This window comes from Mixophyes fleayi, chromosome 11, assembly GCF_038048845.1.
Source record: "Mixophyes fleayi isolate aMixFle1 chromosome 11, aMixFle1.hap1, whole genome shotgun sequence".
Classification (NCBI taxonomy): domain Eukaryota; kingdom Metazoa; phylum Chordata; class Amphibia; order Anura; family Limnodynastidae; genus Mixophyes; species Mixophyes fleayi.
The window spans coordinates 6,832,534-6,856,460 of record NC_134412.1 but is presented as its reverse complement, the minus strand read 5'-3'; the positions used below and the strand labels follow the sequence as shown (position 1 = coordinate 6,856,460).

General features: G+C 38.6%; 1 protein-coding gene and 1 long non-coding RNA gene across 3 annotated transcripts in view; both read right to left on the bottom strand.

Annotated features, from left to right (window-relative positions):
- LOC142107118 (uncharacterized) overlaps positions 1-23,927 on the bottom strand; it is a 232,537-nt gene that overhangs the window by 45,749 nt on the left and 162,861 nt on the right. The window lies entirely within an intron of this gene.
- Positions 8,018-23,927, bottom strand: part of LOC142106815 (uncharacterized) — a 54,163-nt gene continuing 38,253 nt past the window's right edge. Inside the window, exons 1-7 of one of the 2 annotated variants that reach the window (XM_075189842.1) lie at positions 18,058-18,618; positions 15,789-15,854; positions 13,843-13,893; positions 13,428-13,523; positions 11,900-12,178; positions 9,947-10,112; positions 8,018-9,450 (exon numbers count right to left, since the gene is read on the bottom strand). In XM_075189842.1, coding sequence (XP_075045943.1) covers positions 9,351-9,450; positions 9,947-10,112; positions 11,900-12,178; positions 13,428-13,523; positions 13,843-13,893; positions 15,789-15,804 — 708 coding nt within the window. In that variant the 5' untranslated portion in view covers positions 15,805-15,854; positions 18,058-18,618 and the 3' untranslated portion in view covers positions 8,018-9,350. Of the gene's footprint in view, positions 9,451-9,946; positions 10,113-11,899; positions 12,179-13,427; positions 13,524-13,842; positions 13,894-15,788; positions 15,855-18,057; positions 18,619-23,927 lie in introns of those variants that run through there. The other variant, XM_075189841.1, reaches the window with a different exon arrangement.

The following is a 23,927-nucleotide window of genomic DNA, read 5'->3' as shown; positions in this document are numbered from 1 at the left end:
CCCTGACAAGAGCACAACTCAATGTTAAATACACAGGTCTCCTCCCACAGGCTTGGATGACTGACAGGCGACACTCCCACCTTGTCTTCAAAGGAAGTCCCCTCAGGTGCTCTGTAACACCTATTCAGTACAGCCACCCCCATCAACTCTGCTGCTAGCTGTGGATACAAACACGTTAAAGCATGTAAGTAAATCACATTTTACATCCACTTTATCACGTCTCCGAGCTGTACATAACTGAACCTAAGCACAGTGATACACTTGTAAATAACTTGGTTAACAGACTTTTACCTGCAGACTGTTAGCTCCATAGCTAATTCCACTCTGAGAGGCCTGTGGCAAACCACTCCCATTGCCACTATATATATATATATATATATATATATATATATATATATATATATATATATATATATATATATACCTGTGGCCATACACCCTCCTCTTGTGTTTGGATCTACAGGCCTAAGGCATTAGCTCCATCTGGTTTTAATGAAGATTGCAAAATGAATTGTTTTCTTGATTTGACCTTTAGTCATTTACTGTATATATTGTTGTTTACTTCATTGTTCTATTTCTTTCTTGCTTTGTTTTGGCTTTTTATTATATTTTTTTTTTTTGTATATTTGCATTTTGGACACATGTGCTTTTCACTGTTTTAGTGTTTCTACTCTCTGCTTTACTATGTGCAGTTACTAGTTGCTGTGATACTATTGACCTTAGATTGGTCTCAGTATGTTTTTTGTCTTTCTTTGTATACAGTTTTTGTTATATTCCTTTTTAATTTTTGGCATTTACCCTGGTTCTTTTTGTGACCTCTTTTATGTGCTTCTTCTATGTCTATTTCACTATGTACTTTTTGCCCTTTTCTTAGAAACACTACAGGATATATTTACATACAGTTGTTCCTTTAAGTTATCTGTTCCACTTTGTGTGCTTTTATGTGTTAATGTGACAGGTTTATTATTGCAGACAGGACTTTCTCTGCTTCGGCTACAGCTATTGTTTATGCTGTTACTTAGCAACCTGCTAGTATTAATCAGGCAACAGTCTACAGCAGTGTTTCCCAACTCCAGTCCTCAGGGACCCCTAACAGTCCAGGTTTTCCAGGTCACAAGTGACATAATTCTACCACCTGTGGATCTGTTACAATGTATCGGTCAGTAATGATTATACCACCTGTGCTCCAGCAAAGAGATATGGAAAACATGCACTGTTAGGGGTCCTTGAGGACTGGAGTTGGGAAACACTGGTGTTCCCAAATGTACAGTATAAAGATGGCAGAAATGACTGCCTAATAGTCTGCAGGGGTGTTTCCGGGGAACTAGAAACCTCCCTAAGTGTTCGCCTGCCTACATACAGAAAGGTTCTCTGAGGTTACGTCAAGATAAACATGACAGACATTTCCTGACACACGTTACATCTCAGCCACTTAAAAGAACAACCACAAGCTCCACTTACAGACATCTTTCCTATACAAAGAGAACATGTGGACACAATGAGTGGAATTGAAAGTGCCGGCTCACCTTACACCGACATATACATTAACTCTAGAAGCATCAGACCAAAACTGTATCATAATACAACTAAACCACAGCAAAAAGAGGTACTTAATCAGGTGCTATTAATTATATTCACTATTAATATCTCAGTAATGCCCTTTACAACTCTGCAGCTCTGGAGAATTGGGAGTACTGGAATCCTCCGCGACTGTATGCTCAACAGTTGATATAACAAACACAGAGCGCTGATATGCAAAATATAACAATATTTATTAAAAAATGTAAATAAAAATAATTCAAATATCAACGTTTGCATATAAATATACTTCCTAGTATAAATATTGGCATCACAAATAGAGACAAAAAAAGTTGTCAGAGATTTAATCCTTAGCAGCACAACAAATATTCATTCCTTAGGAATCCTCGGAGGTCTGAAAACTGGAAAATCATTCACAGCTTCTTATAGTATCATGATCATTATGTTCAAGCGTGCATATTATTAATCCATTAGTTCTCATACAATGTATCAGTGGAAAAGCTCTTAATTGTTGCACAATATAAATTTATTAAAACTCGATGATATTTTAGAATCCCAAATTGATAGTGTAAGACTATTAGTAATATATATAATATATATATATAATTATAATATATATATATATATATATATATATATATATATATATATATATATATAAATATAATAATATATTATATTATATTAGTCATCTTTAGGGAAACAGGGAATTTGAAACAAAAATTCGCTCCAGGTTTTCTTCAAAAGAGGAATGTTTAATGCAAACATTGTTATTTTAATTATTTTTATTTTTTAATAAATATGATTATATTTTGCATATCAGCGCTCTGTTTGTTACATCATTTGTTCAAAACCGGATCTTACCAGTACTACACAAGATGGAAATGACCATAAAAGCTAGACAGCATGTCAAACAAATTTCCAAAATGTTTAGAGAGGAAAACCGCTGTCTTGTAAAAGACGGGGAGTGTTTAAAAGGGCAGTTTGAAGGAAAAGAAAAAGCATTAAAGGCTTTTTTTTTTTTTTTAAACTGAAGTAAAGTTTATTGAATTTTCTAAGATAATTGCAAAGGATACAAAAAAAGAAACAGGGAAGGGTTAGGACATAAAGGGGAAAGGAGTACATAGTGGGGACGAAACACAACAATATGTCATATAACACTGGCCATCTAGACATTTATCACTCTGTAGTATTTAAATATAATTATAGCCAGTTGACTAGTAAAACTAAAGATTGGCACTCTATACATAAGTCACTTTAACTTTACAATACGGAGACTAGTCCATTCCATCCTTGAACCTAGGCCCAAAAACAAACAGTTTTTAGATCAAGGCACGAGACACTGAGTCCGAGATATCCAGCCTATGGGGGGGCTGGGATGGGGCCCCACCTCCGTCTGTGACATAATTATGCCAGCTAAGCCACTTCACTAATGGGGAAGTAGCTGCCGTGGAATACGGAACTCCTAGGGTCTCCATCTCAAAGCTGAACCACCGTGCAGTTGTGGAGTTTCAGTCCCCATCATCTCTCCCAGAACGTGGTACCGCATGGTGCTGTCCGGTCAGCGGACCCTCAAAGCGCCGTTCGGCCAGGGATGCTTTTTCGTGCTACTAATCTCGGTCCTGCTGTAAAGGTCCCTGACCGGAGGTTCTTCAGGTGCAGAGAAATTGCCCTTAAACACTTTGCCTTTATAAATTTAGCTGTCAAACTTGAATATCGGTGAGTTGCAGAAATTGGAGCATAATACATTCACCCCCAAGTCATCTTCTGAACCCACCAACAAACCCAATAATTATACTATTGGCTTAAAAGAAAGTAGATAACCCATTTATGTTTTACCCAGGTCACCGCCCTCCTGCAGCCAGCTATCTAATCCTACGGCTAGCTACCTAACTCCGCCATCAGAGTTTCCACCATTTTTACTGCTGGAAAATGTTGTATGGAAACCACAAACATTTCTCAATTCTCCCATTTGAAGGTTACTTTTTTTTTTTTTTTTTTTAATTTTTTTTTTACAATAGCATCAAACATGTTTTAGGACTTTATAAAATTTCCTCCCTTTTGGGCCGTCTATTATATACTTATTACAGCTCACTGATGCATGTGTAACAGGGATTTATACTGATCTGGGGTAAGAGAGAAGCTTAGATCTTGCAGAGCTGATGTAGTGTGACGGATTTATAACCAGATTGCTGAGCTGTAAATTGATTTTACAGCTAATCGCAGCTTAATGACTAGAACTAAAAGCCATTGAAGTAAATGTTTCCTTTAAGCGGTCAATTCACAAAGATTTATTGAGGTTAAGTGATGGGTGTGTGTATGTGTTTGTAAAAGCTCCCGCAGGGCCCTCTCTAATGTCACTGACAGTCAGCACTGTCTAACCGCAGCCATTCATTAAGTCTCTGGGGAAAGTTATTTAAATCTCAGATTTGTATGATTGCTGTATAAGGACTTGGAATGCGGAATTAAATGAAGAGACTTCTAATATGTTTATAATTTAATGTAGGAGATTTCATTATCAGACATGTGCCTTGTAACCAGACAGCAATCAGGTCACTATATTATAACTGATCACTGCTATAGTCATCAGGCCTTGAACCTGAAACTTATTATATCTCAAAGATTGTAAGCTTTTGACCCTCTTACCTCTCTGTCTGTATTACCCAGTATAGTTTTATTACCTTTTGTTCCCAATTGTAAAGCACTGTGGAATTTGCTGGTGTTATATAAATAAATGCTGATGATAATATAGTAGAGGGTACAAGGTATCGGTCGTCTGAGTTAATGAGGTCTCCTGTCGCCAGTTCCCGACACTTGTAGGGGTTTTGCTCATAGCAACCAATCAGATTCTAGTTATTTTCTACAATGCACTAGATCAATGATAGCTGGAATCTGATTGGTTGCTGCGGGCAACACCTCCACTTTTCATTTTTAGAAGCTTTAATAAATCTACGTCCTTGGTCATTGATAACGCTGGTTATTACACTGGAGACCTCTGTATTCTGGTTACTGGGATATCGTTGGACGTTCCCATGGAAAACTTAAACACACAAGGCGTAAATTAATCTCTGAAATGTTCACCTTACGTCAATTTCTTTGGGGGGATTTTTAATCTGAAGTTCAAAGATTTTTTTGGGACAGTTTCCAACTTTAGAACAAATTCAACAAACTGGTTCAAGAACCAATTTTAATACAATTTGAGCTTCTCTGGTCCTGTAAGAGAACAGAATGATCGGACTGATGTAACAAAACATTGTATATTATCATGAAGCCTGGCGAGTGATTATATCTTTTTTTCCTTCAATTAAACTATTTAGATATTAACCAAAAGGTCAATATTAAATATTTACAAATCATGATAAAAGTATCTGAAAGGACAAAAGAAATAAGTTAGTTGCCTATAAAAACACCAAATATTGAATTACACTCTACAGATATACACAACAAAAAGATAACACAGGAATCTTTAGAAGAGTTTTATTCATCGGTGCAAATATTGCACCAACTTAACTATGAAGGAACAACATAGTCAAGAGAGCTTACACACTTGAATCAGTTTCATGTTCACATTGCAAAGACATAATGTAATTCCAAGTTAGTACATAATAGTAATTATATTTAATGTTTGATTAAACAAATCAAATACTGAAAATATACACAAAAGCCAACACAGAAATCCTAGAATATAGTTTATTCAGCAGTGTAGTTATACAAATTTCACATTTGCAGAATAGTAAGAAGAGAATACAGATACAGTATAATAAGATTACACCCCATCTCCAGCTTAGTAAATGTTTACCCTGCAATCATATCCTATAGGTTAATGCGAATACATTTATATGCCTAGATAATAAAATACTCTGGTGATTAAGCTGTATAATGGAATCACAGTATATAGGACTGAATCATTAAGGAGAGCAAAGCATAAAAAAAATGAGTTACTTTGCACCTGGGCAAAACCATGTTGCATTGGAGGGGGAAGGTACATTTCAAATGTGGGGACAGATTTATAGTTTGGGTAGGACATGTCCTAGATCAACTGTAAATTTCAGTGTACAAAGAAATCTATCAAGTATTTGTGTGCTAGATGAAAAAACAGCCAGTATTTAACTTATGTGTAAAATAATAAACTAACTTGCACCCCTTGCATTGTAACATGGTTTGTCCCGAAGAACATTTACTCCTTTTTATTTTCCTTAATGACTCATCCCATAGTTTCCTAACAGACTTAAAAGTGATGATTGTCATTCGCACAATTATTTACACTTTATACAAATAATGCTACTTTTGTAGAATAAAAAAAGTGTAACGTTTTGGAACATTGTATTAATCTCTCTTAATGACAATGTATTTACACAGATTTTATATAAAGAATCACTAAGCCTAGAATATAAGTTGCTGTATGAAAGGATTATTATAGTGCTCTCCCCTTATATCACTTCCCTTTGATCTCTAGGTGTATTCTGCACACAGAGGTACGTATAGGTGAATTATACCCACTATAGCTCACGTGCTCTATAACACCAGCTTTGGCCCATGTACGTAACTTTCGTTATAAAGAGAGAACGCTGTAATATTATTTATAATATATATTATTTGTAATTCATAAGGAGAAGCCATAGATCCGGGGATAACTCCTGTTTTCACCAGATCTAGGGCTTATCACCTATTAATAAACAGACCGTTATGTCCGATATCTCCAATAACAGACCTGTAGCTGTAAGATCTCAGTGTCTGGGAACGTATCCAGGTATCTTTATAGAGGTCAGTAGCAGCCTCTACATAAGCAACTTGTATTCTAGTGTTTGTGATCCTTGTATGGGGGCTCCCTGATTTCACACCAGGTGATCAGCAAATGATTCATCTCAGAGATGAAGTATGGAAATTCTAAGTTCATTGAGTCGATTTGTTCTGCTATCGCCATCTCAGGACGATGATAAAAATAAAAAATAAATAAAATATATTATTAATAAAAAATCCACCCCCCCCCCCCCTCCGGTCTGCCACAGCGATAAGTTATCGCTCCAGGCCAGTATCGTCGAGACAGTCTCACTCAGCTGCCTCGACGAGATTTCAATGATCGAGATTAAGGCGATAGAACAATCAGCCTTCTCGATACATTATACTATATAAACCCCTGAGCGTCTCACATACACGTGCTGCATTGAGGAATGGTCAATGACGCTGCAGTGAATGGTTTGTAAGGAAAGTTGGGTCTAAGAATCATTACCAGAGGAACACAACGTATTCACTCTCCATTCCCATCAACAGTATGAAAAAACAGCTAAAAGCATCATTAGGATGGACCAGCCATCATTACTAGTTACTCTGCCTCTACGGCATACAGCTAGATCTGTGATCAACCTGGGCGCCAAAATGAGTGGCCAAATTGGGCAGATCCAGACTGGTCACATGACCACTCACAGCGATGGATGGTCAGTGAGTGACAGGTGCACTTTAAAGCTAGTCTCCATTCCCCCTCCACAGGGACTTTTCCGTAGATAATAAAATCCTGCCGCCTTATTGGCTGTGGCCAGTCCTCAGCTAGCCAATGGCATTGCTGTCCTGTTATAAGCTAGAAACAAAGTCACTGGAGAGCGAATACGTTATGTAGATCTGTAATGAAAATTAACCCTCCACAGGAACGCATGGCAGAGTGCTAAGCACCCCCCCAGGGGTAAATATTTGTTTCCAATACAAAGACTGTATTGAGCTCTGTCAATCACAATGTAGTAATAATGATATAAATATACAGATATAGGATTATTTTGTCCACCAAACATGTTTTTGCTATACAGCTCCCTTGCTCGGCTCAGTCAGTGTGAGTGATAGTGCTTCCATGTTGCCGTCATTACAGAACATTAAAGGGGTTCTCCACCTTCAGATAACTTTGCTGTCCTGCAATGTTTGCTAAATACGTTGGAGTTTATTTGTGACGTGCTGCAGAGGCTCCCAGCAAAACGGTTTTGTTTTCTTTTGCAGGTTGCACCGCGCCAATCTAACTCTTGTCTATAGAGAACCTTGTTCAAACTGGATGTGCACCTAGGATTTCAAATCTGAAAATGTGAACGTGCCAGACAGGAACCATCACTTCACAGTGCTACACCATTAGGACCCCCACCTTCATTATTTTGGACATTGTTTTTTTTCCTCCCTAAAATACTTCTAATTTGTGTCTTAAATGAGTCATGAGCATGAGGGGACATTGTGAAGGTAATCATGCGTAATATTCTCTCATGTACCAAGAATGGCTGTGTGCAACTCGCCACGGCATGAAGGGGTCCCTTGCACCCCTTCATTATAATAATCTCATCCTATTGTTGTGTCTAACTTCATTCAGTCTTCTTACAGTCCTGATCACATATGTATGCAGATCACGCATGTACATACATCACGTATGTAGCGATCAGGCAGACTTGGGATCAGACAATATGAAGGCGGACCCACCTTCCCTCCCCCCCCCCCCCCTCTCCCTCCCTCTGTCCGTTGAAAGCACCAATACAGCCAATGAGAAGAAGTCAGACACGACATTTAGAAGAGAAATACAATGTCCGATAGTGCTTCGTTGAATGGGCAATTCATGGATATTCTAATCAATCTTAGATGGAGGCACAAAGCAGTTTTATACAGAAAGTGTTTTATATTCTAGATTTGCGCAGTTTGTGTTATATATTACTAGTCTTCATCACCGGACTAACAAAACGGGTTTACAAAAAGGGATTTTAAGGTAGATGCCAAATGCGTTTGTTAAATATAATAATACTGGGTTTGTGGGGAAACCTCGATGTTTAAAACTTTTAATTGCCAACTAGATGTCGCGTCTGAGTTCCAGCCTCTCTCTCCTCGAAAACGATTTTCTCAGCGACTGCTCCCAGCCAATAGGATTGCATCAATTCTACTGCCTGGGGGGGCGGCGCTGGGAAAAACAAAATGTCTGTAACGGAACGTTCTGCTCTGTAACAATGGCGATCCCGGAACACTGTCAATCAATTAAGAGGGCGAGTAAGGGAGCTGTATAGTAGTGTTGTCTAAAAACAATGTACAGAAATACAGTAAACATGTAAAATACTATATTACCGCATATAGCGTCATGCTAGATGTTAAATAGTACATAATATTGTAACTTTTATATTAATACATTGAGAGTTTCAATTCATCTTAATACCCCAGTCTTGTTATATTTTTAATACGTTTTAATGTGCTTACAAGTTAAAATAAATAAAAGGTTATTAAAAAAGTTTCTGCTAATTTGGCGTTACGTTGACCAATGCCGGCTATATCCGGCAGAATTTCGACATTTTTACCCCGCAAGCACCAACTTCGTTATGCACGTATATGGCAAACGTCAGATAGGATACAGCTGGTAATATGGGGACAAGATGATCGGAACAACAGGACAACAGACTCATCTGTGCTCAGTCTGATAATGAGCCAATCAGATCAGACATGGGGGCTATTTTGGGACCACACAAAGTGTTTTATGCAATAACCCCAGACACTGGTACAAAGCACCACAATTATATGTCCCTATTACAACGGGCTACCAGATAGCGCTACAAAAAGTTGAGATTAAATATCTGGGGTATTAGTAGAGATTCTGCAGCTTAGATTTATCTAGAAGTCTGAATTTAGGGCAGATATTAGTATTAATATAGAAATGTCCTACAAGTATATAAAGTACTTAAAAATATCTATTCTCTATTTATTAGTTTACAGCTTTTTGTTTTTTTCTTTATTGTATTAGAGGACCGCTCCCCTAACGCTACTACAAGAACAAACTCCTATATATACACATCACTTTATAATAACTGTTATACATGATTTCCGTTACAGTTCCCATTAGCCGCATTGTCTTTATGCTCCGTTAATAGTATATTTTCCCTCTCCTCCACCGCTGACTTGTTGCGGTACCTTTAAAAAAAAAAAAAAAAGTGTTCAAGCTTTTTGTCACGTAGTTGTGACTGGATAGAGCCCCGGCTACGAGAAGAATTTCCTGTTAAATTGCGCCACGGGGCCCTAAGCATTTAACCTATTCAGTCTCTCACAATATGAATTATATATTGATATGAGTGACAAACAGGTGAATATGAAACATTTTCTTAAATTTTTAGTATTACTAAATAGAAAATAAAATGCATTACTTAATTTTTTTGGGGGAAAAAAAATAAATAAATTTACTAGCAGTAGAAAATTATCTTAAGACCATAAGGACCAACCAGTCTTATTTTATAGTCTCCCCTCCTCCCCCCTCTGAGGAGGGAAAGATAAATGTATTCAACGTAAACACAGCTCGTCAAAATGGACTAAAGATTCAGCATTCAGGTTTGGGCGTTGGGACGTTATCATCATCTCAACTTATAAAAAAGTTCTAAATCATTGGTCACAAGATATTTCGTATTATACTCACCTTGGAAGGAAAATTACAAGGATGATGACCACAATGATGATGACCACAGTGACGACAGGAGCAGCAACTATTAAACGCCATCTAGGACGAGATTCACCAATCACTGGAGACTGCGTTGGGAAATATATCTGAGAGGGTGTGGGAGAAGTTGAAGGGACGGGACAGTCTGGAAGACATAACAAAATCATAAGTTATCTGGAGGTCAATTCTCTGTGCAACCAAAATGATCTACAAAGAACAAGGTGTGAGAATCCTCATTATAGGAATTTCCTGGAGGATAATCCTGGACACGTCACGTCACGATCTACCATGAGGGTAACGTGGTGTCTGGGTTATTGTGGAACCTACGGGCTTCCCAGATATACAGTAATACATTTGTACAGGAATATTTGGGCCTTTCAGCAGCCACAATGTCAGACCAGTGGTGGAATTTGGAAAGGAGTTTAAAAAGCTCATATGGAACGACTAGATCATATTATATTGAAACAAAATAATCATAAGAGACATTAGAAGGTTTAAAACATTTTTGTCAAAGCAAAAAAAAAAAATAAAAAAAAAAAATAATTTTATATATATATATATATATATATATATATATATATATATATATATATATATATATATATATATATATATATATATAGAAAAGCAAAAAACAAAACAAAAACACAGCTTATTTTCCAAGTCTGTGTGGTAACAGATTCGGCGGGTCATACTGCCATCCTGCCTCTGTAATACACCGTAACGTGCTATATGCATACATGCCTATTTGTGCTTCAATCTGGGAGAACCGAGGGGGGGGGGGGGTAGGTCAGGTGACCAGGGGAGGGGGCATGGCGATGTGATCCAAGTCACTGTAGCTCCGCACCTTGTTGTGCAGTGCTGAGAATCCGCCTCTGCCCGGGAGGCTGCCTGCTCTTCTGGGAGGACTCCCTGAAAGTTGCCAGCCTCCCGGACATTTCCAGAGATCAGGAAAGTATATGTGATCTGTGACTGTACACTATATAGTAAAACCATAAAGTGTAACATTACAGTGTATAAGAGACAGGAACCATGATGGGAATTAAGGTTCTGTCAAATCTGTTTACCAGTCAGGCCGGCAGAAGGGATATTATCGGTGTACCGTGTTAAAGTGTTTAGAAACACCGTTTACAGCTTCAGTTAGGGTCAGTGGGTTACAGTGGAGGGTTGGCAACTTTGGGCCTGGGGGGCAAATACCATAAGTGGATCATGACTCCACATTCCCATTTACAGCTTATTTTGCTTACTTACGATAACATGAAGTGTGCACAGTTAATGTGCCAACTTACTAGCCAATCAGGTAGAGTTATTAGTTACGACAAATGACATCATATCGCGTTACAGAAGCGCTTTGGGCATTTCAATGTAATTTCCAGGGACACTTTGCTGACCAATCAGACGCCAGATGCCCAGCTGCGATTCTACTATTGGCTCACCATAGTATTAGTAACCACAGATAGCAGACACAGCAAGCAGAAAGTGGAGGGGGTAGACCCCCAATAGAGGTCATTATTGGGATGATTTAGGGAATTTATTAAAATTTCCATTATCAAGTAATAATTGTAATAATCAAGTAGTAATGTTGGGGGTTTCCTTTGCCTAGATCTGGATCAATTATAAAATATGAGGGGGGGTGTCCACCACCATCCGTGCATCGCAGGATTAGGTGTTGAGAATTCTAAGGGAATTCAATTGCGGTAGAAATCTCTGCTGCGAAGTGCGTTGCGGACGTGAGGCTAATTGAATTCCACCCTAAGGCTGGGTTATATTTAGAGCATGAAGGGTCTGCTAATAAAATAGATGGAGGAATATGAGCATTTATTATCACTTAAAATCAGATATGTTGGTGACATATTCTGCAGCACTGTACAAACAGGATTGTAATGTTTATATTTCTATATCCACCTCCATCATTATACCATTACTTCTTACCTTTAATGTTTCCCGGGGCGGATTTGTCGCGTTCATTGCCTTTACCAAATTCTAGCAGAAATTCCTCACGTAGCTTCTGTGGTATGTCCAGCAACACACAGGTAGCATTGAGTAACGTCGCTGTAGCACCGCGTTCACAAGGCACAGGTTCCCCAATCTTCGTAGTGTCGTTAATCCGGCAGAACTCCCGCTCCTCTGTGAACACTCGGATTATTAGTGTTCTATTTAAAAAATCTGGAGATCCATGGAAGAGTACACACGTATGTACAGCGGCACCAGCTGCAGAGGAGAAACCACCAATATCAGACTCAACGCATCTGTAGCTTGAAAGGAAGAAAGGTCAGAATATACACAGCTCATTTCCTGGGAGGTACAAGACCCAGCACTTCTCATGTAACCAATCCATGAAATGCTTAATGGTTCAACCATGACGCGACATCCCCCGAAACCATAACTAAGACCTGATCATTAAATAAGGCACAAACACCAGAGATTGGCAAAATAAGAGGTCAGCTTTACTAATCTGGTGGAAGAGAATGCACAGGCAGCTCAGTCAGAACAAATTCCAATCATATTACAGTTAGGGTAACATTATATGATGATAACATTTATAGCCCAGATCAGCCTGGCCGAGCAACTGGGCAAAAAAGGATTTGGCTGCTAAGGAATCAGCCACCACAGCCCTGGACGTACCGCCACAATATTTAGCCCAAATAGGGACAAGGCTTCATCGGGTTACCAGGCAAGTGACCGGCCTAGGCAGTCTAAAGCAATCGGGGAGCGGGCCTTACTTAGAAGCTCCAGCGGAGGGTCAATTGCCGCAGGCAGCCGCCACGGGCTTGTCTCAGGAGTTAACGGCATGGGCGCCACCACAACACAGACAGGAGTGTACAAAGCAGGACGCCCCACAGTAAAGTGGGAGTTGTTGAACAAGTAGTATTTATCTGCAGGAGGAAGTCCCAGGCCTCCCCACCATGCCCGACCGGCGGTGAGAAAACCATCCGCTGCCACCCTCCCTTCCTGGAAAACTTTAAACCAAACTTCCACATCCATAATCCCCAACAGGAGACTTGGATTGGCATCATACTTGGCCCTGAACGCTTCGTCATAAGACAGCCTAGTGTCCGGCTTAGAGGACAGATACATGTCATGCATCTTAGGCATGTACTTGAACATCAAGGAACTCGTGCAGCCAAGGAATAGGCAGCAAACCCATAAACACCACTCAACCAATTATAATAGTTGACGCCTCCAATGCATTGTGCGTGATAGCGAACATGTCCATCTATCGGCAATTCTTAATCCTGTCCTGCACAGACAGAGGCACCAAATAAAAATTGGCTGTATTGGCGCACCATCTCATTACCCATAATCCCCCCATATACTACACATGACCCCACCTTGACTACCGCTAACGAATTGCTTGCGCACAACCTTAAGCAGTCCCGCGACCCTGAGGAATCCCCACTAGAGCTCACACAGTCAGAAAATTTGGGCAAGGCAACATCAGAAGTCATATTAGCCTCACCCAGAACATCAGGACCGTCAACCGAACTGGCACCGCCAACCGGAACCTTGTCCACCACTGCCTGTCCAGTTTGCCCTTCCGTGAACGCAGAGACACCTGATGAAACAGAAAGGTCAGCGCCACCAGTACTATTAGCAGAAGAGGGAAGGGGCAGAGCCCAGCACCAGCGAATGAGGGCAAGAAAAGGGCAACACAAACCCAGATGGAACCATGGATAGGAATAAGATGGAGAACAAAAGAGGCCAATACAGTACAGTAATATAAACATGCTTGGGATAGACATAAGGAGATCCTTACAAAGAACTAAAGATCAGATAGTGTTTGATGCTACTGTAAATCATGGGCAGACTAGATGGGCCAAGTGGTTCTGCCGTAAAATTCTATTATGAACTCTGGATTTGGCAAGTCTACTTACTTTGTGCAATGTAAATGCAGACGGTGGTGAACAGTACCAAGGATGTATGATCTGTAACAAAACAAATTATAATCAGAGCATTTATAACAGTCTAGTAAGTCAATATATAAACTCTAGAGCAGCCATCAAATCTTCCTTCACACATTACTCCTGTAGTTCTGCAAGTCTGCACCTGCCTATAAGCCAACCTCTAACATTAAACACGGCTACTAACACGTGTAACATGTCCTGCATGGTGTCTGCCACCGTTACCGGAGGAAGGACCCAGACACCTCTTACTCTACAAGTTAGACAAAACTGTGGCTCCACGGCGACGGTGGAACTATGAACTGGGTTATCGGGAGGACTGTGTAGGCCCCCAACAAGCACAGAGCGGAGTTACTATGCTCAGGTCATACACTGGTGTTTATTGATGGATTACACAAACATCTAACCATGGGCTGAGTTATGGCTCATTTCTATGCAAATATTTTTATAGAACACTCAGTACAGAACAAGGCTATTGGCCCATAGGTGTTACTCAGACCAGTCCCTCCTCTCCACCAATCAAAACACAAACTGGAACGGAGGACAGGACGGAAGTTCACGTAGATGATTGATGTACAGTGGCCTCAGAGTTTCCAGTCCAATTACTTTTCATTTTAATAAAAAGTTTACCAAAGACCGTATGACATAAACCACAATCTATTCTTGGCATCTCAGTTGCACAACTGCTGGAAAAAATTCACAGGATGCCAACCATTGTTTCGTTACAAGAAATTACTCACCAAAATGAAACAATTGTCCAATAAATATCAAAGGATTGAAATTGATTATATCCTTGGGGTAAACATATATTATATTATGTCCCAGTAAAACAGATCACATAAATTCATTACTAAGCGTAGTTCAGTAGTTCACATGTGTCCCTATGTATTCAAGGAAATATCTTTGAGGGCCACATTAAAAATTTAAAAATAGGCATTCCATAAAACCATGTGGTGACCGCATAAAATAATTACCTTTATGTAAGTTACAAAGAGTTACTACATTGTATATAGTGTAGTATGGGTTTCAGCAGTTGCTGATATAATAATATAATATGTGATATCTTTGGAACGTGGCAAGGACATTTCCTACACTAGGTTACAGGGGTCTTTCGTGGCATTACTAGGATACCACCAATATATGACAACTGTCCAAAACTCTCTGTACTATTTACATAAGCACAGGAGCTGGTGTCTGCTCTGCCCCCAATGCAGCTGTAATATGACCCGTTACCAGGAGTCACATTGAGGATATTTAGTTGGCTGGAGGTCAAGACGTTTTTGTTCATTTTTTAATATATATTGGAATATCAGTTATCATCAAGTTACCACCTTACAGCATATCTTAATGTGTTCAGATACATTGTGAACACCATTCTGACCTGCGCGTATCTTGCAAGACAAAATAATCACGCAGATGCGCAAAATCTGCAGAACACATTATAACTGCACTTTTTTGGATGCAAATGTGTCAAACTATTAGTCCCCGAGTCTCCATGATGGTCATAAAATTAGTTTAGCACGCGCACAAATATGTATACATACATACGTCACACAAAGATAAATATCACACACATAGTGGGGTATTCAATTGAGCGCAAGATTTTTTTAAAGACTGCGTTGTCATTTTAACGCTGGTTTTATCATTTGAGTGGGTTAACTTTACCCGTGATTAAAATCCATTTTTAAAGCTCAGTTTGTTTTTTCATGAAACGGTCCTCTCGCGCTCCAGTAGAAGATCTATTGAAAGAATAGGGTGTGCGAGAGGCAGCCGCGTTAAAAGCTATTAAATTGTTTTTTTTAATGCGGCGGGGGAAAAAACCCAAAAAAAAACAAACCTTGGTCAATTGAATAACCCCCCATACATGAGATCAGTAGTTGCAAAATAGGAATGACAACAAAAGAAAAACAAACACATACCCATTATCAGAGCCATTATCTGTGCCCTGTTCAGCCTAAACTTCTTTCCTTTTGTTAGATTTGCACCTGCAACAAGGAGTTATAATGAACAGAGGAGCACAGAGCAGAATAAGATACAGATATTGCGAATGTTAAAATACACATTTTGAAGCTGCAATTCCACATTTTTTCTCTTTAAATAGCATATTAAGTGTGCATCAGATAATCATGTTTCTTAGCTAACCCCTTACAAATCTTTATCTCCTTTACAACATCTCTGGAGAAAAAAAAATGTATGGCTGTCAGCCAGACAGTTTGCTACAGACACAGGTCATGTGATGGCAGAGGGAGGGGGGAGGATGTCACAGCAGAAACAGAGCTGAGAGGGGCATTTCAAAGACCCTCTGCTCCCTACAGCATGTGCCTGTTGTACTTATATAGAAGTACTAGAAACCACAAATAGTCTGAAGACAGAAACTAAGGTAAAAGTAATTACCAAACTGCACCATATTTTTCATAGGACTGATTATAGGAAAAATGCAAAGAATGAATAAATAAAGATACATCCTTTGGAGCAAATACAATTTACAATACAATCTATGCAATTTAGTCACCATTCAATAGTATGGTGACTGCTCCCTCTTGCAATCTAACAAGTTCCGAAAAATATTTTTTTTCGGGAACTTGTCTTGATAATAAAGCTGGTGTACATGATCATAAATGAGAAATCTCAGTGCTGTCAGCTCTGCTCCGAAGAGCAGAGCTGGACAGCGCATGTGTGGAGGGATCATGTGATCCCTCCCTGTAACTCACCGCTCGCTCTCTGCAACTATAGTTGCAGAGATCGAGCGAGATGTTTGTGTGCATGTGCAGGTCTTTGAACTGCACATGCGCAATTGCTAAAAGAAGAAGAGTGAAGAGGAAGATGAGGTGATCCAGGGACACCGCGTTCCGAAGAGGGGGGTAAGTATGATTTTTTTTTTTATCACAGAAACAGCAGTTTTTCGGAACTGCTGTTTCTGTGCAGGGCTGTACATAAATGTGAGAAATAGTTCAATCCTTAGCATTGCGATAAGGATTGAAAACTATTTTTCACTTTATGTTAATATTGATAAATGTGCCCTTATGTTCCCTGGTCTGGGATAACATGTTCGCAGACACTTACTGGGGTTACTGACACAAAGCTCTTCTTCAGCACAAGACACAATATTGCAGAGTAGTTATGTTAGAGGTCAGTGCAGGTGAAGGTCACAGCACACAGGATGGCTGAGATAACAGGTGAAAGATAGACAAATATATATTATAGTGGCAGCTGAGTGATACTAGCCTGGAGCAGAAAGGGTTAACCATCAGCCCTCACAGATAGGTCCAAGCACAACCAAAAGCCGGGCATAGATGTTATTACAAAAAAAAAAAAATTCAACTTTAATAAATAATATATATATATATATATATATATATATATATATATATATATATATATATAAAATAAATAAATAGCATTTTGTAGAAACAAATTGAGAACTGCAAGTTGTTTGGTATAAGAGATATATATATATATATATATATATATATATATTATATACACACACACCTTATGTTTATTGTATTTCTATATAATTTATTTTTGATGAAAATGTATTTCTTTGTTGTTGATTTTTATTATTTTGGTGAGAACTTGTAATACAGTTGCACATCTGTCTATTTTTAGACCTCTGCAAAACTAGTTTGATTTGGCTGCTGCATGAGGGTGATATCATTACCCAGCATTTGTAAGGTGTGGGTTGGAATCTGTGTGAGGAGCAGCACAGACCGTGCACATCTGTTACTTTATGTTATAATTTCAGTGACCTATATCCAAGTGTCAGTTGTAACTATCTACAATCCCTTTAAATTGTGGACATCTTATATATTGGATATTGCAGCTTTTGTATTGTGATATATCAACATATTTATGCATAAACCAGTTCTTTGGACTTTCTTGTTATATATAAAATTTACCCTCTCTCATCATATTTTTAGTTTATTTTATATGTTTAAGAGTTATGGAGCAATTCTTAGTTTTTATTACAGTGATACATGCATGGCTGCAATGTTTAATAGTCTACACACACACACACCAGAAGTCCAGCCTTTGCCCGTGCAGCTAGCATTATATCGGCCCAATAAGGATTTTTTTTTTTAAATGACATTGATACATGATTATTTTTCTAAGGCTAAAAGAAACAGTAAAACTAATATTAGTAAATACACAGATACAGGACTCCATATATCACTCAGGATAACATACCTTATATATCTCATAGTATAATAGAACCGGTGACGGTGCCCACCTCCTTCACCAGCCGGGGGTCGCAGGATGATAAATATTGATAAGTGATATAAAGTTACACTCTCCGCAGCGCTTCCGCCGCAGTTATCAGGAGCGTCCGCAGATTGCTGCGATAACGGAGCCGCCCCCCGTCCGCAAACACCGGATGAGCTGATGCAACAAGTGTCGCTGCAGAGTCAGATAACAGCGCTGCGTCTTCCGTGTACCAGGGGCTCAGTCGCGGCAGAGGCGCTTCTGTCGCTGCGTCCTTCTTGTCACAGCACTGACTGTGACTCTGCGATCTCTAGCAGGGGAACCGGCTTTTATACAGGCAGAGGACGGACCGGTCATGTGACGTCAGTGTCACTCCCACCCCCAAGAGGGTGTGATCTTGTGCCTGGAGATCCAACTTCTTCTGTATTTGTGTTCTCTCTGTGTAAATGTTATGTTATTAGAGCCCTAAATAGTCTGTAATACCCGCTGAGTATTGTTATTAATGACTGAGGGTCATATTTAATAAAGCACGATAGTGCTTTTAACGGGTCATTAAGGTCCCACAGTGCCCTCCGCAAATTTATTAAGGGTGCATCGCAGCAGATATCATGGATCATTGCACTCCTCTTCGTTTTTGCGAGCAGTCACCATTCAACAGAATGGTGACTGCTCCTGGCCACAATCTAACAAGTCCCGAAAAAACATTTTTTTCGGGAACTTGTCATGCTGAGGCTGGCGTACATCATCGGATTGGAAGAAATCTAATGCTGTCAGCTCTGCTCCGGAGAGCAGAGCTGGACAGCGCATGTGTGGAGGGATCATATGATCCCTCCCTGTCACTCAGCGCTCTCTCTCTGCAACTATCGTTGCAGAGACAGAGAGGGGATCTGTGTGCGCATGTGCAGTTCTTGGAATTGGACATGCGCAATTGAATGAAAAGAACGAGGAGAAGACCCGAAGACAGCGCTTCCGAAGAGGGGGGTAAGTGTGATTTTTTTTATCACTGAAACAGCAGTTTTTCGGAACTGCTGTTTCTGTGCAGGGCTGTACATAAATGTGAGAAGTAGTTCAATCCTTATCATTGCGATAAGGATTGAAAACTACTTTTCACTTTATGTGAATAATGATAAATGTGCCCCTGAATTGTATGTGGAGTAACACTGTCTGTGTAAACCCACAGGGACTATTGTTCCTTGTAGTGTTGCACACTTAAAGTGCAGCTTTCATCCACGTTTATTCTCTATACACAAGTCATTGTATTTCAGGTTTCAGTGTTAAATCCCCCTAGAACACTTACTATTCAACGCAATCATGTATAAAATATTCTTTCTTCCTTAAAGCACAATTGGCCTAAATATTGTAATTAAATTGCACAGAGTTCGAAATATCCATCTTTTTAGCATCCATTATCCATTTTTTTTTCGGTATAATTCTGTCATTGATTGATAAATGTGCCCCATAGGGGCACATTTATCAATATTCACATAGTAGTTTTCAATCCTTATCGCAATGATAAGGATTGAACTATTTCTCACATTTATGTACAGCCCTGCACAGAAACAGCAATTCCGAAAAACTGCTGTTTCTGCGATGTAAAAAAATCACACTTACCCCCCTCTTCGGAAGCGCTGCCTCCAGGTCTTCTCCTCGTTCTTTTCATTCAATTGCGCATGTCCAGTTCCAAGAACTGGAAATGCGCACACAGATCCCCTCTCTGTCTCTGCAATGATAGTTGCAGAGAGAGCGCGCTGAGTGACGGGGAGGGATCATATGATCCCTGCACACATGCGCTGTCCAGCTCTGCTCTTCGGAGCAGAGCTGACAGCATTAGATTTCTTCCATTCCGATGATGTACGCCAGCCTCAGCTGCTGGTGTACATTAACATGACAAGTTCCCGAAAAAAATGTATTTTCGGGACTTGTTAGATTGCGGCCAGGAGCAGTCACCATTCTGTTGAATGGTGACTGCTCCCAAAAACGAAGAGGAATGCAAAGCAGCAGATATCCATGATATCTGCTGCGATGCCCCCTTAATAAATTTGCGGAGGACACTGTGGGACCTTAATGACCCGTTAAAAGCACTATCGTGCTTTCTTAAATATGCCCCAAAGTCTTGTATCCCTCCGCTTATAATATTCTATATCAATTATAAAAGATTTTATGGTTTAATTTGACTGGTTTAATTTGACATTTATGCATAAAATATCTGACTTTCTAAACTGCAAACTATAACAATATGCACTAAAACATGCTCAAAATAGTCACATTTATTGTAACACATTATTGTAATAAGGAAATAAACAATTTCAGTGGAAATCATTCGTATACACAATTATCCAATACAAAGAAACCAATAAGCAATTACTCTCCTGTTGGCTCTCAATGAGGACCGGCTAATTGCACTAGAGGGAAGTGGTCACAAAATGTTTTGCGGCACCGTTAGCGCCATGACGCTGTCTGCACAGTTTCGCCGCAGATTGTGACCTCGCTACATTGTATCAAGAGTGGAACTTATTTGTCGTGTGCTACAGTCATCAAAATCGCAGCATCCACTATTTAACATCTTTCGCATTATCCAAATAGGAGGATTAGGGTCTCCAGCGCACAGTCTATCTGTATGAACCATGAATACATTGTGACAACAGGATTAGGAGAAACAGATTTGTTCATAGTGCTTTTTAATGTGATAAACAAAATAAATAAATCACATGTATCATTGTCTAAAAGAATGGAAACAGTAACATGTAAAAACAATGCAGGAGTATATATATATATATATATATATATATATATATATATATAGACAACGTCTAACTAACACCGCCCTAATCTGATGCAACAAGTGGTTCACCAGCATAATGCACTCTGTTGTTATAACGGAGGTGTACAATCAGATAACAGTAGATGGTATCCTTTATACCATGGAAAACGCAAAATGGAGTCAGTCGCGCTGAAAGCGCATCTGTCGCTGCGTCCTCAATGCGGACTGCCCTATGCAATAACAATATATAGCAGGAATGGCTATGACAAACTATTGTATTGAAAAGGACACACAAGTATTTGCTTTTTAAAAAAACGTGGTCAAGTAATGGAAGTGTTATCTGTGTCATTTCCACATTCCAACGCACAACTACACAAAGAGAAGGTACTTTCTATACACTGTGCAGATTCCCCTGCTCCTGCGCACTATATACCGTTACTACGGTAATTTCAAAGCTGAGGCATGAGCAGCACTCGTGCTAAATTTACCGTATTAACGGCAATAGTGCGTGCTATTACCGTAGTAATGGTAATACAAGAGTAACACGGTCAATTTAATTCTTTTATCGGTAAATCCTAAGTAACCTCATGTAATCTTATTAATTATTTATAAATGCTACCTGTATTCCACTGATATATCCTAGAAATACACCTTGGACACATGTTATTGTCACATATTACATATCTCCATTCTGGTCATCTCTTTAATTTTCTTTTTTTTCACAAATCAACGTTTTTGAACTAATTACTGATTTTTTTTTCTTTTTTTTGCCTATTATTTCCAAAAAACATTTTAGTCTAAATTAGCTTTCGCTTCCAATACATTTCTATTGTGACATTCTGATCATGTTCTAGATGGGATGTTTGCGTCTATAATTATCAGGGTTTTGACTGGTGACACTTATGTTACATAGATCTGGGGAAGTGGCTGTAGGGTTTTGATAGGAAAACTGCTTGTTGAGTTGTGGTGTAAAACTAAAGTATGTGGTTTTTCTCGTCATTAACTGTTTCACAACTATGTCACCTCCAGTGTAAAATAAAGCCGATTGTGTGCTACATGCAAAATCTGATAGTGTTTAACTTTTATACAAAAAGTGATATTGTATTTGCACCCCATGGTCTCTCCAGATCAATGTGCAAAACACTAAGGAATAATAATTTTTAAAAAAATGTGGTCAAGATGATTGGCTGTTTTAGAATGAAACATTTCCTCATTATTCCTCACAAAATTAACATTTTTGAAACATTGAAATTGTTCCTAAATTCTATAGCACCAAGGACCAGATCAATGCAGAAAAACACAGGAATATTAAACAAATACAGAATTCCGCTGCTTGGTTATGACTGGGGGAGGCTCAGGGCCATCTTTTCCATTGGGCACAATTATTTTTTGTTGAAGTTTTGTGTGATAATATTAGTAATATGATTGGTAACTATTACATATTAACAGTAACTTAATTTCAGAATTCTATTCAGAACCCTGATGTTCTGATTGGACATTTGCTTTATATGCAGTTTATAATACCGTGGGAGAACTCCTTGCATACGTCCCGTTAGAACATTTGTACATGGTTTTGTGGCAGATTATATATATATATATATATATATATATATATATATATATATATATATATATATAGACATGTGTACATTTGTATTTGTTACGAAAATTATTTCCATGTATTTGCCATAGTTATTCTTCTGTGACCTGAGCGATGATTTATTAAACTACAGAACAAACGAGATTAAACAATGACCACTTTTCCTTTTTACAAAGGTCGATAAATCTACCCCATAATCTTAAATAAGTGTTTTGGTTTTTTTGCTATTCTTGCCTGTATATTACTATTTTACATTTAAAAAAAAAAATGTATATATTCCAGTTTGCTTTGAAATGAAAATCGGCCCAACAGAAAAATACGCAGATCCTCTTGGTAAAAAAAAAAGTCTTCTGGTCATTAACAGGTTAATGTCGTGTGTATTTTGTGTAAACCCCACAAACATCTGTGTTTCTCTTTGTACTATTGTGAAAATTAGAATAATATAAATTCATTGTCCACAGATCTGTGAATGTATCACTAGGGACAGAATTACTATTACATTGCTGTGATTAATATATATTTAAATCAGTGTAATCAAACACATAGTAGATACAACTGAAATCACTTCCGCTGGTAGATCCACTACAAAGTATCAGATTTATGTGGCTTGTCTCTCTGTATTATAGATTGGTCTATCCTTTAATCCTGTGTAAATGTTATGTAATTAGAATTCTAAACAGTCTGTAATTAATGTTATTAGTGACTGAGTGGTTTATAAGTGGAGTAACACTATGTCTGTGTAAATCCACAGGGACTATTGTGCTTTTATCCACGTTCATTCTCCTCTATGCACAAGTCATTTTATTTCACGTTTCAGTGATAAATGCCCCTAGAACAGTTACTACTCGGCGCACTCCTGTATAAATCTGTATTAATAAAATAGATTTTCTTCCTCAAAAACAATTGGTCTAAATATTGTAATAAAATTGCACAGAGTTCGAAATATCCCTCTTTTTTGGCATCCATTATCCCTTTTTTTTTTTCCTATGCCTCCGCTTATAATATTCTATATCAATTGTAATACATCTGCTATTATGTTTTTACAGGTTTATTTTGATATTTATGCATAATATATCTGAGTGCATCGGTTTCTAAACAGGAATATATAACAATATGTACTATAACATGCTCAAAATAGTCACATTTACTATAACAATCCAGGTAACACAATATTATAATAATGAAATAAACAAGCTAAGTGGAAAATATTCGTATACACAATTATCCAATACAAGGAAACCAGTTAAGCAATTACTTTCCTATTGACACCCACTAAGGACCAGCTGTTAGCATTAGAGGGAAGTGGTCCCAAAACGTTTTGCGGCACCGTTAGCGCCATGACGCTGTCTGCACAGAGTCGCCGCAGATTGTGACCTCGCTACATTGTATGAGAGAGAGTGCAACTTATTTGTTGTGTGCTACGAACTCCAAATATCGGAGCACCCACTATTTAGGATTACACACATCAGTGGGAGGTAAATTGATCCACTGTGT